This window comes from Rhinopithecus roxellana, chromosome 4 (assembly GCF_007565055.1).
Source record: "Rhinopithecus roxellana isolate Shanxi Qingling chromosome 4, ASM756505v1, whole genome shotgun sequence".
Classification (NCBI taxonomy): Eukaryota; Metazoa; Chordata; class Mammalia; order Primates; family Cercopithecidae; genus Rhinopithecus; species Rhinopithecus roxellana.
In genome coordinates, this window is record NC_044552.1 from 103,030,255 (window position 1) to 103,048,221 (window position 17,967).

Below are 17,967 nucleotides of genomic sequence, written 5' to 3' on the forward strand. Positions count from 1 at the left end.
GAAAAAAGAACTCATAACCGAGAAGCAGATGGAGCAGCAGAAGCTGCTAGAGGCAGTGAATGTGCTTCACAGAGAGCCCGGTGCTGTCTGAGGCTGGGTCACTACCTAGCACAGCAGGATTCACTCCAGACACTTGGAGAGGACCAGGTACCTGCAGGTCATCTCAGGGCAAGCATAGCCTAGTTTACACCCTGCCACCACCATCTAAGAAAGATCCTCTACCAGGAATCAGCTATGCTGCTGGCTCACTGTTTTAAAGTGTACTTCAGAGAAAATTCATCAAAACGACATCCTCACACAGAATCCCATGCAACAAAATTGCAAAACCCTTTAAAGTTTCTGAAAATGCATTTGACAGGTCATACAAAGATGAAACACTTTGAAAGCATAAAAACAAGAGAATTTGCTTTAGAGATGTTTTCCAGTGACTTTTTTTGTGATGGCATTCTCTAACACCTTACCTGTGATAGATTAAGATATCATACAAACCTTTAGCGACTAAGTCTTTAAAAACATATCCACCAGTAATCCCACTTGAATATTTTCCTTGTATCCTGGTTCTCCTTGATTTATGACCTCTTAGATTGAATACCAACTCTAACTTCTGAAAGAGGAGGCACCTATAGTGAGGGTGAAGGTCTTCAACCAGTGGTTAAGGAGACTTAGAATTCCAGACCACTAAACCATGGGACTTAACATTTCTACATATTCACAAAGTTTTTGTGCTATAAAAAGCCCTTCAATGCTGGTGGGTTCAAGGGCAGTAAGTCACACTTTTCCCTCCTTCTAGAATTGACACAAAGCATTTGCCTTTACAAACTAAGCTGTTAATATGCTTTAAAAATGCACATAAACATCACAGCATATTCATTTCATACACATTTTTATGATGGTGACTTTCTTGTATAGGACTGTAAACAAAACAAATTTCACATATTATTAAACCTTGGGGAGAAACAACACTTCAACCTTAACCTTCATGTCAAAAAGCAGTTAATTTTTTCAAGTTATAAGTCATTTCGATTTTTAAATATTTACCCTTAGACAGAATTTCTTCGAAGTCTAACTGGTCTTATTTTTGTCCTCGTTTGTGTCATGAACTATAGCTCAAATCTTCAAATTGCTGTAGATGTAGTTAAGATGTAAATATAAATACATTTAAATGTAAATAATTAAACTGCTTTGAGCCTTTCTGAGCAGACTGAATATATGAAAAAATGAATGAGTTAGTCCTTTTAAAATCAATTTGACTGGCCATCATATTCAGACATGGTAAGCAGAGGACTCACCAGAACAATAGGCAGGTCATTTACCATGAGGGAGGAGAGCAGAATGACCTGATTGAGTAATAGGCTTATAGCACTTTGAGGACTTCCCATGGGCTTCAGACTAACAGTGTCTAGGCTGGGATTTATGCACCCACCCCCATCTCACGCCATACTTCTTTCTATTCTCCAGCTATACTAATTCTTTCTAAATTCCTCAAATGTGCCAAGCTCTTTCTTGTATGTTAATCTGCCAGGAACCTTCTATACTAAACCCTCCCTTCTCCTCACCTGACTAAAGCTGACTCCTCTTTTGGGTCTCAGCTCAGCCATCACCTTCTTAAAGAAGCCATCTCTAATTACCTCTATCCCCCACTGCCTCACACACACAGGCTTGGATGCACATACAAAAGCATGCACACGTGCCATATCTACACACTAGATTAAGTTAAACCCCCAAGCTATCTCTCCCCATGATACTGGTTGCCTTTTTTTTTTTTGAGACAGAGTCTTCCTCTGTTGCCCAGTGGCAAGATCATGGCTCACTGCAGTCTCAGCTTCCCGGGCTCACAGAATCCTCCCACCTCAACCTCCCAAATAGCTAGGACCACAGGTGTGGACCACCATATCCAGATTTATTATTATTATTATTATCATTTTGTAGAGATGGGGTTTTTCTATGTTGCCCAGACTGTTCTCAAATTCCTGAGCTCAAACAATCTCCTGCCTTGGCCTCCCAAAGTCCTAAGATTACAGGCACTTCTCTTTCTTTAGCCTCATAGAGTTTGCAATTCTTGTTTAGTGTCTGTTTTCCCCACAAGGCTGTAGCACCATGGGGGCAGAGGATAATGAGTCTTATTCTCAGTTGAATTCATAGCAGAACATCTGGCACACAGTAACTGCTAGGAACACATGGAAGGAAGAAAAGAAGAAAGGAAAAAAAGAAAGAAGGAAGGAAGGAAAGAAGGAAGGAAGGAAGGAAGGAAGGAAGGAAGGAAGGAAGGAAGGAAGAAAAGAAAGATCTACACAAAATTGTAGAGTCCCTATCCTAGTGGATTTGGAAGCATATAAAAAATACATTCTCTGGTGTAACTGGCTAGACTCTACTGTACCTCAAATTCCCTTTAGTTCTGGGTCAGGTTAAGTCATCTATACCTTCAACAACCCTTGATCTGTTGAAAATGCAGCTCGTGTGTGGGTCAATGGGAAGATTCTAGAGAGGAACTGCACTGCTTAGCTCAGCTAAGTGAAGAGCACATTTATCTCAGTTGATCTCAGGTAGCCCAGGGTGAGATATGGGCACCGATGTTTGCCCAGTCCTTTCTCTGTGAGAAACAAGCAGTAAAATGCTTTCTTTGGCAGAGACTGCATCTTTATATTCCACAAACTTCAGGGCACCACTCCGTGCAGAGAAGAATAAATCCATCCCCTGACCAAGACAGCCTTAATATTCTCTTTAGCTTGACTAAACTTTAGACAGGATTTTTCCTGAGTACAGGCCCCTGACGTCCCTTTTCTAAGAGCATTTACTTTGGAAAACCCAAAACTGTAAATTCTTTCTCTGCCTTGTTGAGATGTAGATCGTCTAGTTTCTTGCTAATTTCAGAAACCAGGGATGTCTTACTGAACGACAAGGACCTGACAGCCATCCCTTTAAATGTAATCATCAAGAATAGTAGTAAACTCCTCCCTTCCAGTTTCAGTGGGACGGTAGGAATCTAATGTGCCAATTAGCAAACACAGATGCCTAATCACATGGGCCAACCGCATGCCAGTGGCCCTCCAGTACTTTTCCACTAGCTCATCCAGTACTTAAAAACTTTCCCATCTTTTATTTTAGCAGAGTTGGGTTCAGTGTCTCTCATATTTTGTAATAGTCTTGAAAAGAGTCGTTTTTGATGTTTGACTTTGTCTGGTGCAATTTGTCTTTGATACTATCGTAGGCCTGGCTCACATGTGTACCTGAATTAAACTGGGGCTACATCACTCCTGGTAGGTAGGAATGTTCTAGAAGGTGATCACATTTCAAAAATTCTGTCTCACTGAATACAATGTCAGTGAGCTCCCAGTTTGTGAGAAGAATAATTCTTTTTATAATTTGAGGTGAGATTGTTTAATGTTGCTATTTTGAAGTAACATTAAACAAATGAAAATATCTGGCTACTTCTATGGGAGGCAGATTTGAATGATGTCCCAGGAGGATAAACTGTGGTTAGCATGTTTCAGAGCTATATCAGTTTTCTGCTCCATATAATGGAGCTCATGTAGTGGTCTTGATTGCAATGTTGAAACCTTGTTGAGCTCTTATTTTGAAGGTCAGCCTCTGAGGTGCCTAGATTTTATTTTCTTCTGGCTTGGAGAGTGGCTGATAGCCTTTTTGGCTGAACATCTTCCCTCTCAGTAAAAGTGAATAGCACAGAATCTGATGACTAGTGAACTCATTGAACTTTAATTGTCAGTATTGCTGTCATCATCTCATTACCACTTTCACAATTGTGAAAAACAAAGAAACAAACAGGATATTATGCCTTCAAAACTTTCTACTCTCTATCAAAAAAAAAAAAAAAAGTTGTTGGGTAGTAATGCTGGCTTAAAATAGACTGTAGGCTTTGCTGGATTGCTTCATTCATATATAACCCTGAGCTCTATTTGTGAGATGTTTGTATTTTTCTCTCCCTACCCCAATCCCTGCATTTTTTAGTGATGGATGGGCAGACAGAGATGAAGTCATTGAAGGTTATGAGGTGGAAGCCAACGGGGGAATCACGATAAAGCTGCAGTCTCCAGAGGTCAGGTCATTTGATGATTATTTCCTGAAACTGAGGCTGGACACTAACACGAGGAATCCCTGGTTCCCTGAGTTCTGGCAACATCGGTTCCAGTGCCGCCTTCCAGGACACCTTCTGGAAAATCCCAACTTTAAACGAATCTGCACAGGTAACTTAAGTTCACAAAATAACAACTCAGAGGTTTGGTCATCTCTTCTAGATTTATTGCAGCTTGTTGAATGAGAATAGAATGTGCCAGGGCTAGAGCTCCAAATACAAAATTGCCATCTGTGTTTATAAAATGCTAGAATGAGGAGGAAGTGTGTATTACCCCAGGGATTCGTGGAAATCTGGAAAGACAACTTTGGTCTCTGTTGGAGCAAGTGATAAGAGATAACAGAAGTAAAGGAAAAGCAAACTGAGGAGTCAGGTATCTAGTATTTAAGCCGGAGGGAAGAGATTTTATGACAAACATGTTTAGGAGAGCTTAGCCGTAGACATAAGTCAGCAGTACTGGTTAGATCCTCTTTTTTTCTCTGTGGCTTGTTTAGATACAGAAGTCAGGAGAAGATGAGGTAATGTGACCCTAAGCCACACCACCAACAAGGGTGTTTGTGGGCACAGGAGCCAAGAAACTGCACTCTGATCTTTCAGTCAGAACAATGGTTCATAGCTGGACAGACGAGCACCATGCGCTACGCACTGATGCCATGCCAAGAAACAGCAGCACATTGTTCCAAGTCCTTTAGGAGCATGGTGAAATCCACAGGATGTCATCCTTGCAACCCCTAGTACTCGCATAACCCAGATTCTGAAGACTGTAACTTTTATGAGTATTATTATTATTGCATAGGAACATTACTGTCCCCTTTCCTTTTTCAGTATTTTCTAGGCTGCCAAGATAAATCATCTATGTCCTTTTGTAATGCCATTCAAAGAAAGTTGTTCTTACTGGGTTGATAGCATAGAATAATGGAGCACTCATGATAATGGGTGATGGAATCTACCCATGACCTAATTTGTATTGTAGAACAGTGGTGTGACATGTATATCCTGTATGTAGGCTGAGCAGACATTATTTATAAAGGCACAGAATCATGTCACACCCATGTGTAATACACTGTATATAGCAAAAAAAAATGGATAGAGAAACATATAATCCATGACTCTTGACCTAGAGAGGCTTGCCATCTCTTTGGGCAAATCAAAACAGTTCACATACGTGAAATAGATTAATAAAAATAGAGGATAATGAGTTTTTACAGGGGATGGTAAGAATATGGCTAATTACATAAAATGTTTCTATTTTCAATAGTATTCATAGTTTGATGTTAGAAAATGCTTTCAGATACCAATATATGTAAATGCATCGATGTATATTTGACTTCATAAGGTTCAGCAGAGCTCATTGGGAAATTGCCTGGTATGAATCTATTTTCAAATAAGGAAGTTTCAATCTTTTAGAACTTCCCCAGTTTGGCTTCTAGGGAGGCCGAGAAAGGCAGGAGAAAGGGGAGACATTGCTAAACAGTAACCCACTTCTGCCACCTAGGTATTTCTACTTTCTCTGAAATAACAGACATCTCCTTTCTCTGAAATAATAGACACACCAAGAATAAGGATTCTAATGAACCAATAAATCATCCAGGACAGTCTCCTTATTTGCGAAACAGAGGTGATGAGGGCGAACAGGGGAAACAGTTTCCCTAGGCTCATAAGGTTAATGGCAGCAAAAAAAAAAAAAAAAAGAGAGAGAGAACCCACACCCCCTAGAACCATAGTGCCTACTTTTAGACTTAGCATTTGGCAATATGTTATCTCTCATTGCTTTCTAATTGTTTCCTAATAAATGTTTGCCATCTTCAACTGTAGTCAAAGCAATCTTACTTTCTTCATAGAACCCTATACAACACTGATCTCTGGGAACTCAGTCAATTCTTGTTAACTAACTGATCAGTTAATTTACATTTTCATTCAGGGTAGGGAGTTTTGCTGAAAGGTCCAAGGAGAAGAGCAGTGAGGAGCCTACTGAATAAGCAGGGGAGGGTGGTGAATCGGGCAAGGCAGTGGCAAGCAGGGTGAAGAGAAGTGGTTTGATGCTGAAGACATGTTAAGTGAAAGTTGAGATTTGCTGACAGAATTGTCAAGAATAACTGTAATCTGAGCAATTGGAAAGATGGTGTCACCATTGACTGAGACAGAGGAAGACTTCAGGAAAAAAAGATTAGGGAAAGTCCAAGAGGCTGATTTTGGATAAATTAAGTTTGAGATATCTGATGGTGGTCCAACTATAGATGTCATTTTGTCATTGTGTTTTATTAGTAAAATTCAGGATACTACTTATTATACATGCTTAGATCATTTACATAAGGATTTCTAGGAAGATATTTTGTTACCTGAGCTCTCAAAACAAGCTAAAACTCTGCAACCAGTTACACTAATATTTTGGGTTTTCAATTGTGACAGTACATAAAATGTCAAGGTTAAAGCTTAAACTGGGTTAGTACTTACAGCAAGAAATAACAATTTACAAATCTTGTTTTATTCTTATGCTGTGCTTGAATCTCAAAGCTATGTTTAAGAGCTTCTTATGTGATTACAATCTTTATGAAACATGTTTATATTTGCATTTTATTCTGGAATCAAGTTCAGCAAATATTTCTCTCTTTTTTTAGGTCTAAGGAAGATAGGAGGTTTATTTAACTTTTCAATTTGGAATTAATTCTTAAAACTTACTTATCTTTTCTGCAGCAAAATTCTTATAATTTTATCTTTAGCAGTGTTTATCTATATTATCTATAATGTATACATTCATGTATACCTACCTTGTTCTTCAGTTTTAATCTCTGTATTTCTGTGAAATTGGCTTCAGTGTTATTGAAAAACAATAAACTTTCACTTCATGTATTATTCTTATCCATTTGAGATCCTTGAATATCAAATGAATTCCATAATCTTCTAACGAATATGCAGAGACATTTATGAAAATTAGTGTGAGGAAGTAGAATTAACCTTTCCATTCTATTGATAGCTACTGTTTCTGTCACTCATTTTTACCTCTTCTAATTGGGTCACTTCTAGTGGTTTGGAAAGGTTTGATATTGCCATTAGTTTCCATAGAAACCATTATTGAACTTAATCCCAGATGTCACTATGTAAATAAAGAGTTTATGGGCACTAGATTGCCAGTTTGGATATTAAAGGTCCTGAGCCCAGACTGAGTAGTTTAGGAATCACTGTGGCTAATTTAAAAGTATTTCATGTAAAGTACACATCACTGCTTAATTAGTTGAATATATCGAGGGATTGGAGCTGTGTTAGAAAAGCACTAACTGAAACATCAAAGCGTAACTTCTAAAAAATTAATCATTGTAGGACAGTGGAAAGAGGTGTAAAGTAAATCAGTGTCACTCTCTTCCAGTAAATGTCTTAGCTGCTTGAAAGATTTGTATCATGTTCGCAATGGCATAGTGCTTTTTCATTCCTGATGAGACTCATTAGAAAGATTCCATAGAAACTGATAGGGTGTAGCATTTTGAAGCACTACCACTGGGTCCAGTACCAGTTCAGTTATGTATCAGCTGCATGACTTGCATGACCTCACTTAACCTCGAACCTCAGTTTTGGTAACATGAAAACAATATTCACCTCACACAGAACTCTGCATGAATTGAATGAAATAACACAAATGAACTACTTTACAATAAAATAATAAAAGTGAAATACCTTGCAAACTGCAAATACTTAGCATAAATGTAAAATGTTACTACTAGTGTCATGTCTTATTAGAAAAGAGGTCATGACATAGATCATTTCTTTTTTTTTTTTTTTTTTTTATTATACTTTAAGTTCTAGGGTACATGTGCATAACGTGCAGGTTTGTTACATATGTATACTTATGCCATGTTGGTGTGCTGCACCCATCAACTCGTCAGCACCCATCAATTCATCATTTATATCATGTATAACTCCCCAATGCAATCCCTCCCTCCTCCCCCCCCCCCTCCCCATGATAGGCCCCAGTGCGTGATGTTCCCCTTCCCGAGTCCAAGTGATCTCATTGTTCAGTTCCCACCTATGAGTGAGAACATGCGGTGTTTGGTTTTCTGTTCTTGTGATAGTTTGCTAAGAATGATGGTTTCCAGCTGCATCCATGTCCCTACAAAGGACGCAAACTCATCCTTTTTTATGGCTGCATAGTATTCCATGGTGTATATGTGCCACATTTTCTTAATCCAGTCTGTCACAGATGGACATTTGGGTTGATTCCAAGTCTTTGCTATTGTGAATAGTGCCGCAATAAACATACGTGTACATGTGTCTTTGTAGTAGAATAATTTATAATCCTTTGGGTATATACCCAGTAGTGGGATGGCTGGGTCATATGGTACATCTAGTTCTAGATCCTTGAGGAATTGCCATACTGTTTTCCATAATGGTTGAATTAGTTTACAATCCCACCAACAGTGTAAAAGTGTTCCTATTTCTCCACATCCTCTCCAACACCTGTTGTTTCCTGACTTCTTAATGATTGCCATTCTAACTGGTGTGAGATGGTATCTCATTGTGGTTTTGATTTGCATTTCTCTGATGGCGAGTGATGATGAGCATTTTTTCATGTGTCTGTTGGCTGTATGAATATCTTCTTTTGAGAAATGTCTGTTCATATCCTTTCCCCACTTTTTGATGGGGTTGTTTGTTTTTTTCTCGTATATTTGTTTGAGTTCTTTGTAGATTCTGGATATTAGCCCTTTGTCAGACGAGAGAAACAAGAAATGGGGAAAGGATTCCCTATTTAATAAATGGTGCTGGGAAAATTGGCTAGCCATAAGTAGAAAGCTGAAACTGGATCCTTTCCTTACCCCTTATACGAAGATTAATTCAAGATGGATTAGAGACTTAAATGTTAGACCTAATACCATAAAAACCCTAGAAGAAAATCTAGGTAGTACCATTCAGGACATAGGCATGGGCAAGGACTTCATGTCTAAAACACCAAAAGCAACGGCAGCAAAAGCAAAAATTGACAAATGGGATCTAATTAAACTAAAGAGCTTTTGCACAGCAAAAGAAACTACCATCAGAGTGAACAGGCAACCTACAGAATGAGAGAAAATTTTTGCGACATAGATCATTTCATAAAAAATTATGTATTTTGTAACTGTAAGTTTAACTTAACTACCTCCCAGGATGTGGATACTAGAAAAAACGAGACAACAATCTTTAATCAAGCACCCTCACACAGTTAGTGTCAATATAGATATTTTCTCTTATATTTTCCCATGCAGTCTTTATAATTTTTTTCTGATGATAAAAATAATACATGCTTAATTTGCTATTGCATGCACTTGAAAATGCACAGAAGCATTAGAAAGCTAAAGAGAATTAAGAATTTGCTCTTATCTAAACATTATAAGTCATTGGTAAATTTTTGGTATATTTTCATCTTTCTCTATATAGTTTCAAATTGTGTATTAATATTATTTTATATATTGCTGTATTAAAAATGTTTTATACATTGATACATTTCTCTTTGTCATTTAATTCTTTCATTCTTTTTTTTTTTTTTTTTTTTTTTATTATACTTTAAGTTCTAGGGTACATGTGCATAACGTGCAGGTTTGTTACATATGTATACTTATGCCATGTTGGTGTGCTGCACCCATCAACTCGTCAGCACCCATCAATTCATCATTTATATCATGTATAACTCCCCAATGCAATCCCTCCCTCCTCCCCCCTCCCCCCTCCCCATGATAGACCCCAGTGCGTGATGTTCCCCTTCCCGAGTCCAAGTGATCTCATTGTTCAGTTCCCACCTATGAGTGAGAACATGCGGTGTTTGGTTTTCTCTTCTTGTGATAGTTTGCTAAGAATGATGGTTTCCAGCTGCATCCATGTCCCTACAAAGGACGCAAACTCATCCTTTTTTATGGCTGCATAGTATTCCATGGTGTATATGTGCCACATTTTCTTAATCCAGTCTGTCACAGATGGACATTTGGGTTGATTCCAAGTCTTTGCTATTGTGAATAGTGCCGCAATAAACATACGTGTACATGTGTCTTTGTAGTAGACTAATTTATAATCCTTTGGGTATATACCCAGTAGTGGGATGGCTGGGTCATATGGTACATCTAGTTCTAGATCCTTGAGGAATTGCCATACTGTTTTCCATAATGGTTGAACTAGTTTACAATCCCACCAACAGTGTAAAAGTGTTCCTATTTCTCCACATCCTCTCCAACACCTGTTGTTTCCTGACTTCTTAATGATTGCCATTCTAACTGGTGTGAGATGGTATCTCATTGTGGTTTTGATTTGCATTTCTCTGATGGCCAGTGATGATGAGCATTTTTTCATGTGTCTGTTGGCTGTATGAATATCTTCTTTTGAGAAATGTCTGTTCATATCCTTTCCCCACTTTTTGATGGGGTTGTTTGTTTTTTTCTCGTATATTTGTTTGAGTTCTTTGTAGATTCTGGATATTAGCCCTTTGTCAGATGAGTAGGTTGCAAAAATTTTCTCCCATTCTGTAGGTTGCCTGTTCACTCTGATGGTAGTTTCTTTTGCTGTGCAAAAGCTCTTTAGTTTAATTAGATCCCATTTGTCAATTATGGCTTTTGCTGCCGTTGCTTTTGGTGTTTTAGACATGAAGTCCTTGCCCATGCCTATGTCCTGAATGGTACTACCTAGATTTTCTTCTAGGGTTTTTATGGTATTAGGTCTAACATTTAAGTCTCTAATCCATCTTGAATTAATCTTCGTATAAGGGGTAAGGAAAGGATCCAGTTTCAGCTTTCTACTTATGGCTAGCCAATTTTCCCAGCACCATTTATTAAATAGGGAATCCTTTCCCCATTTCTTGTTTCTCTCAGGTTTGTCAAAGATCAGATGGCTGTAGATGTGCGGTATTATTTCTGGGGACTCTGTTCTGTTCCATTGGTCTATATCTCTGTTTTGGTACCAGTACCATGCTGTTTTGGTTACTGTAGCCTTGTAGTATAGTTTGAAGTCAGGTAGCGTGACGCCTCCAGCTTTGTCCTTTTGACTTAGGATTGTCTTGGCAATGCGGGCTCTTTTTTGGTTCCATATGAACTTTAAAGCAGTTTTTTCCAATTCCGTGAAGAAAGTCATTGGTAGCTTGATGGGGATGGCATTGAATCTATAAATAACCTTGGGGAGTATGGCCATTTTCATGATATTGATTCTTCCTATCCATGAGCATGGTATGTTCTTCCATTTGTTTGTGTCCTCTTTGATTTCACTGAGCAGTGGTTTGTAGTTCTCCTTGAAGAGGTCCTTTACATCCCTTGTAAGCTGGATTCCTAGGTATTTTATTCTCTTTGAAGCAATTGTGAATGGAAGTTCATTCCTGATTTGGCTCTCTGCTTGTCTGTTGCTGGTGTATAAGAATGCTTGTGATTTTTGCACATTAATTTTGTATCCTGAGACTTTGCTGAAGTTGCTTATCAGCTTAAGGAGATTTTGGGCTGAGACGATGGGGTTTTCTAAATATACAATCATGTCATCTGCAAACAGGGACAATTTAACTTCTTCTTTTCCTATCTGGATACCCTTGATTTCTTTCTCTTGCCTGATTGCCCTAGCCAGAACTTCCAACACTATGTTGAATAGGAGTGGTGAGAGAGGGCATCCCTGTCTTGTGCCAGTTTTCAAAGGGAATTTTTCCAGTTTTTGCCCATTCAGTATGATATTAGCTGTGGGTTTGTCATAAATAGCTCTTATTATTTTGAGGTACGTTCCATCAATACCGAATTTATTGAGCGTTTTTAGCATGAAGGGCTGTTGAATTTTGTCAAAAGCCTTTTCTGCATCTATTGAGACAATCATGTGGTTCTTGTCTTTGGTTCTGTTTATATGCTGGATTACGTTTATTGATTTGCGAATGTTGAACCAGCCTTGCATCCCAGGGATGAAGCCCACTTGATCATGGTGGATAAGCTTTTTGATGTGCTGCTGAATCCGGTTTGCCAGTATTTTATTGAGGATTTTTGCATCAATGTTCATCAGGGATATTGGTCTAAAATTCTCTTTTTTTGTTGTGTCTCTGCCAGGCTTTGGTATCAGGATGATGTTGGCCTCATAAAATGAGTTAGGGAGGATTCCCTCTTTTTCTATTGATTGGAATAGTTTCAGAAGGAATGGTACCAGCTCCTCCTTGTACCTCTGGTAGAATTCAGCTGTGAATCCATCTGGTCCTGGACTTTTTTTGGTGGGTAGGCTATTAATTGTTGCCTCAATTTCAGAGCCTGCTATTGGTCTATTCAGGGATTCAACTTCTTCCTGGTTTAGCCTTGGGAGAGTGTAAGTGTCCAGGAAATTATCCATTTCTTCTAGATTTTCTAGTTGATTTGCGTAGAGGCGTTTATAGTATTCTCTGATGGTAGTTTGTATTTCTGTGGGGTCAGTGGTGATATCCCCTTTATCATTTTTTATTGCATCTATTTGATTCCTCTCTCTTTTTTTCTTTATTAGCCTTGCTAGCGGTCTGTCAATTTTGTTGATCTTTTCAAAAAACCAACTCCTGGATTCATTGATTTTTTGGAGGGTTTTTTGTGTCTCTATCTCCTTCAGTTCTGCTCTGATCTTAGTTATTTCTTGCCTTCTGCTAGCTTTTGAATGTGATTGCTCTTGCCTCTCTAGTTCTTTTAATTGTGATGTTAGAGTGTCAATTTTAGATCTTTCCTGCTTTCTCTTGTGGGCATTTAGTGCTATAAATTTCCCTCTACACACTGCTTTAAATGTGTCCCAGAGATTCTGGTATGTTGTATCTTTGTTCTCATTGGTTTCAAAGAACATCTTTATTTCCGCTTTCATTTCGTTATGTACCCAGTAGTCATTCAGGAGCAGGTTGTTCAGTTTCCATGTAGTTGAGCGGTTTTGATTGAGTTTCTTAGTCCTGAGTTCTAGTTTGATTGCACTGTGGTCTGAGAGACAGTTTGTTATAATTTCTGTTCTTTTACATTTGCTGAGGAGTACTTTACTTCCAATTATGTGGTCAATTTTGGAATAAGTGCGATGTGGTGCTGAGAAGAATGTATATTCTGTTGATTTGGGGTGGAGAGTTCTATAGATGTCTATTAGGTCCGCTTGGTGCAGAGATGAGTTCAATTCCTGGATATCCTTGTTAACTTTCTGTCTCGTTGATCTGTCTAATGTTGACAGCGGAGTGTTGAAGTCCCCCATTATTATTGTATGGGAGTCTAAGTCTCTTTGTAAGTCTCTAAGGACTTGCTTTATGAATCTGGGTGCTCCTGTATTGGGTGCATATATATTTAGGAGAGTTAGCTCTTCCTGTTGAATTGATCCCTTTACCATTATGTAATGGCCTTCTTTGTCTCTTTTGATCTTTGATGGTTTAAAGTCTGTTTTATCAGAGACTAGGATTGCAACCCCTGCTTTTTTTTGTTCTCCATTTGCTTGGTAGATCTTCCTCCATCCCTTTATTTTGAGCCTATGTATGTCTCTGCATGTGAGATGGGTCTCCTGAATACAGCAGACTGATGGGTCTTGACTCTTTATCCAGTTTGCCAGTCTGTGTCTTTTAATTGGAGAATTTAGTCCATTAACATTTAAGGTTAATATTGTTATGTGTGAACTTGATCCTGCCATTATGATATTAACTGGTTATTTTGCTCGTTAGTTGATGCAGTTTCTTCCTAGCCTCGATGGTCTTTACATTTTGCCAAGTTTTTGCGATGGCTGGTACCGGTTGTTCCTTTCCATGTTTAGGGCTTCCTTCAGGGTCTCTTGTAAGGCAGGCCTGGTGGTGACAAAATCTCTAAGCATTTGCTTATCTGTAAAGGATTTTATTTCTCCTTCACTTATGAAACTTAGTTTGGCTGGATATGAAATTCTGGGTTTAAAATTCTTTTCGTTAAGAACGTTGAATATTGGCCCCCACTCTCTTCTGGCTTGTAGAGTTTCTGCCGAGAGATCTGCTGTTAGTCTGATGGGCTTCCCTTTGTGGGTGACCCGACCTTTCTCTCTGGCTGCCCTTAAGATTTTTTCCTTCATTTCAACTTTGGTGAATCTGGCAATTATGTGTCTTGGAGTTGCTCTTCTGGAGGAGTATCTTTGTGGCGTTCTCTGTATTTCCTGAATTTGAATGTTGGCCTGCCCTACTAGGTTGGGGAAGTTCTCCTGGATGATATCCTGAAGAGTGTTTTCCAACTTGGTTCCATTTTCCCCCTCACTTTCAGGCACCCCAATCAGACGTAGATTTGGTCTTTTTACGTAATCCCATACTTCTTGCAGGCTTTGCTCATTTCTTTTTCTTCTTTTTTCTTTTGGTTTCTCTTCTCGCTTCATTTCATTCATTTGATCTTCAATCGCTGATACTCTTTCTTCCAGTTGATCGAGTCGGTTACTGAAGCTTGTGCATTTGTCACGTATTTCTCGTGTCATGGTTTTCATCTCTGTCATTTCGTTTATGATCTTCTCTGCATTAATGAGTCTAGCTGTCAATTCTTCCACTCTTTTTTCAAGATTTTTAGTTTCTTTGCGCTGGGTACGTAATTCCTCCTTTAGCTCTGATAAGTTTGATGGACTGAAGCCTTCTTCTCTCCTCTCGTCCAAGTCATTCTCTGACCAGCTTTGATCCGTTGCTGGTGATGGGCTGCGCTCCTTTGCAGGGGGAGATGCGCTCTTATTTTTTGAATTTCCAGCTTTTCTGCCCTGCTTCTTCCCCATCTTTGTGGTTTTATCTGTCTCTGGTCTTTGATGGTGGTGACGAACTGATGGGGTTTTGGTATAGGTGTCCTTCCTGTTTGATAGTTTTCCTTCTGACAGTCAGAAGGACTCTCTGTTGGTCTGTTGGAGATTGCTTGAGGTCCACTCCAGACCCTGTTTGCCTGGGTATCAGCAGCAGAGGTTGCCGAAGATAGAATATTGCTGAACAGCGAGTGTACCTGTCTGATTCTTCCTTTGGAAGTGTCCTCTCAGGGGTGTACTCCACCCTGTGAGGTGTGGGGTGTCAGACTGCCCCTAGTGGGGGATTTCTCCCAGCTAGGCTACTCAGGGGTCAGGGACACACCTGAGCAGGCAGTCTGTCCGTTCTCAGATCTCAACCTCCGCGTTGGGAGATCCGCGGCTCTCCCCAAAGCTGTCAGACAGAGTCGTTCGCGTCTGCACCGGCTCCCGCTACTTCCCCTGTTGGTCTTCAGCTGTGCGCTGTCCCCAGAGGTGGAGACTACAGAGACAGGCAGGCTTCCTTGAGCTGCTGTGAGCTCCACCCAGTTCGAGCTTCCCAGCGGCTTTGTTTACCTACTTAAGCCTCAGCAATGGCGGGCGCCCCTCCCCCAGCCTCGCTGCTGCCTTGCGGATAGATCGCGGCAGACTGCTGTGTTAGCAGTGAGGGAGGCTTCGTGGGCGTGGGACCCTCCCGGCCAGGTGTGGGATATATTCTCCTGGAATGCCTGTATGCTTACAGCGCAGTATTGGGGTGGGAGTTACCCGATTTTCCAGGTGTTGTGTGTCTCAGTTCCCCTGGCTAGGAAAACGGATCCCCTTCCCCCTTGCGCTTCCAGGTGAGGCGATGCCTCGCCCTGCTTCAGCTCTCGCTGGTCAGGCTGCAGCAGCTGACCAGCACCGATTGTCCGGCACTCCCTAGTGAGATGACCCCAGTACCTCAGTTGAAAATGCAGAAATCACCGGTCTTCTGTGTCGCTCGCGCTGGGAGTTGGAGACTGGAGTTGTTCCTATTCGGCCATCTTGCTCCGCCCCCGAATTCTTTCATTCTTAATGGCTGCTTAACATTTTGCATTCAGATAAGCTATAATTTAGGCATTTCATTCTTTCTATTTAGGCTGCTTTTGGTTATTGACAATTTTTAAAAATGTTGCAGTGATATAATAAAAATTTTTCATTCTAACTTTCTTTTTTTACATTTTGGATAATTTTCTTAAGTTGTATTTCTAAAAGTTAAATTTCTAGAAATTTAATCAAAAGATACAAACATTTCTGACTGGGTGTGGTGGCTCATGCCTGTAATCTCAGCACTTTGAGAGGCTAAAGTGGGCAGACGACTTGAGGTCAGGAGTTCGAGACCAGCCTGGCCAACATGGTGAAACCCCATCTCTACTAAAATACACAAGTTAGCCAGGATGGTGGCAGGCACTTGTAATCCCTGTTACTTGGGAGGCTGAGGCACGAGAATCATTTGAGCCTGGGAGGCAGAGTTTGCAGTGAGCCGAGAACATGCCACTGCACTCCAGCCTGAGTGACAGAGCAAGACTCCATCACAAAAAAAAAAAAAAAAAAAAAAAAAAAAAAAGAACATTTTCAATCTTTTGTTTTATTTATTTTTTTATTTTTTATTTATTTTTTATTATTATTTTACTTTAAGTTCTAGGGTACATGTGCATAACCTGCAGGTTTGTTACATATGTATACCTGTGCCATGTTGGTGTGCTGCACCCATCAACTAGTCAGCACCCATCAACTCGTCATTTACATCAGGTATAACTCCCAATGCAATCCCTCCTCCCTCCACCCGCCCATGATAGGCCCCGGTGTGTGATGTTCCCCTTCCCGAGTCCAAGTGATCTCATTGTTCAGTTCCCACCTATGAGTGAGAACATGAGAACATCTGGTGTTTGGTTTTCTGTTCTTGTGATAGTTTGCTAAGAATGATGGTTTCCAGCTGCATCCATGTCCCTACAAAGGATGCAAACTCATCCTTTTTTATGGCTGCATAGTATTCCCTGGTGTATATGTGCCATATTTTCTTAATGCAGTCTGTCACTGATGGACATTTGGGTTGATTCCAAGTCTTTGCTATTGTGAATACTGCTGCAATAAACATACGTGTGCATGTGTCTTTATAGCAGCATGATTTATGATCCTTTGAGTATATACCCAGTAATGGGATGGCTGGGTCATATGGTACATCTACTTCTAGTTCCTTGAGGAATCGCCATACTGTTTTCCATAATGGTTGAACTAGTTTACAATCCCACCAACAGTGTAAAAGTGTTCCTATTTCTCCACATCCTCTCCAACAACTGTTGTTTCCTGACGTTTTCATGATTGCCATTCTAACTGGTGTGAGATGGTATCTCATTGTGGTTTTGATTTGCATTTCTCTGATGGCGAGTGATGATGAGCATTTTTTCATGTGTCTGTTGGCTGTATGAATGTCTTCTTTTGAGAAATGTCTGTTCATATCCTTTGCCCACTTTTTGATGGGGTTGTTTGTTTTTTTCTTGTAAATTTGTTTGAGTTCTTTGTAGGTTCTGGATATTAGCCCTTTGTCAGATGAGTAGATTGCAAAAATTTTCTCCCATTCTATAGGTTGCCTGTTCACTCTGATGGTAGTATCTTTTGCTGTGCAGAAGCTCTTTAGTTTAATTAGATCCCATTTGTCAATTTTGGCTTTTGCTGCCATTTTTTTCGGTGTTTTAGACAAGAAGTCCTTGCCCATGCCTATGTCTTCAATGGTACTACCTAGGTTTTCTTCTAGGGTTTTTATGGTTTTAGGTCAAACATTTAAGTCTCTAATCCATCTTGAATTAATTTTCATATAAGGAGTAAGGAAAGGATCCAGCTTCAGCTTTCTACTTATGGCTAGCCAATTTTCCCAGCACCATTTATTAAATAGGGAATCCTTTCCCCATTTCTTGTTTCTCTCAGGTTTGTCAAAGATCAGATGGCTGTAGATGTGTGGTATTATTTCTGAGGACTCTGTTCTGTTCCATTGGTCTATAGCTCTGTTTTGGTACCAGTACCATGCTGTTTTGGTTACTGTAGCCTTGTAGTATAGTTTGAAGTCAGGTAGCGTGATGCCTCCAGCTTTGTTCTTTTGACTTAGGATTGTCTTGGCAATGCGGGCTCTTTTTTGGTTCCATATGAACTTTAAAGCAGTGTTTTCCAATTCTGTGAAGAAACTCATTGGTAGCTTGATGGGGATG

The 17,967-nt window shown here is 39.8% G+C and overlaps 1 protein-coding gene across 1 annotated transcript in view; it reads left to right on the plus strand.

Moving 5' to 3' along the window:
* GRM1 (glutamate metabotropic receptor 1) overlaps positions 1 to 17,967 on the plus strand; it is a 155,625-nt gene that overhangs the window by 2,244 nt on the left and 135,414 nt on the right. The window contains exons 2-3 of the mRNA XM_030929607.1: positions 1,045 to 1,142; positions 3,967 to 4,202. Of these exons, the coding sequence (XP_030785467.1) occupies positions 1,045 to 1,142; positions 3,967 to 4,202 (334 nt within the window). The remainder of the gene's footprint in view (positions 1 to 1,044; positions 1,143 to 3,966; positions 4,203 to 17,967) is intronic.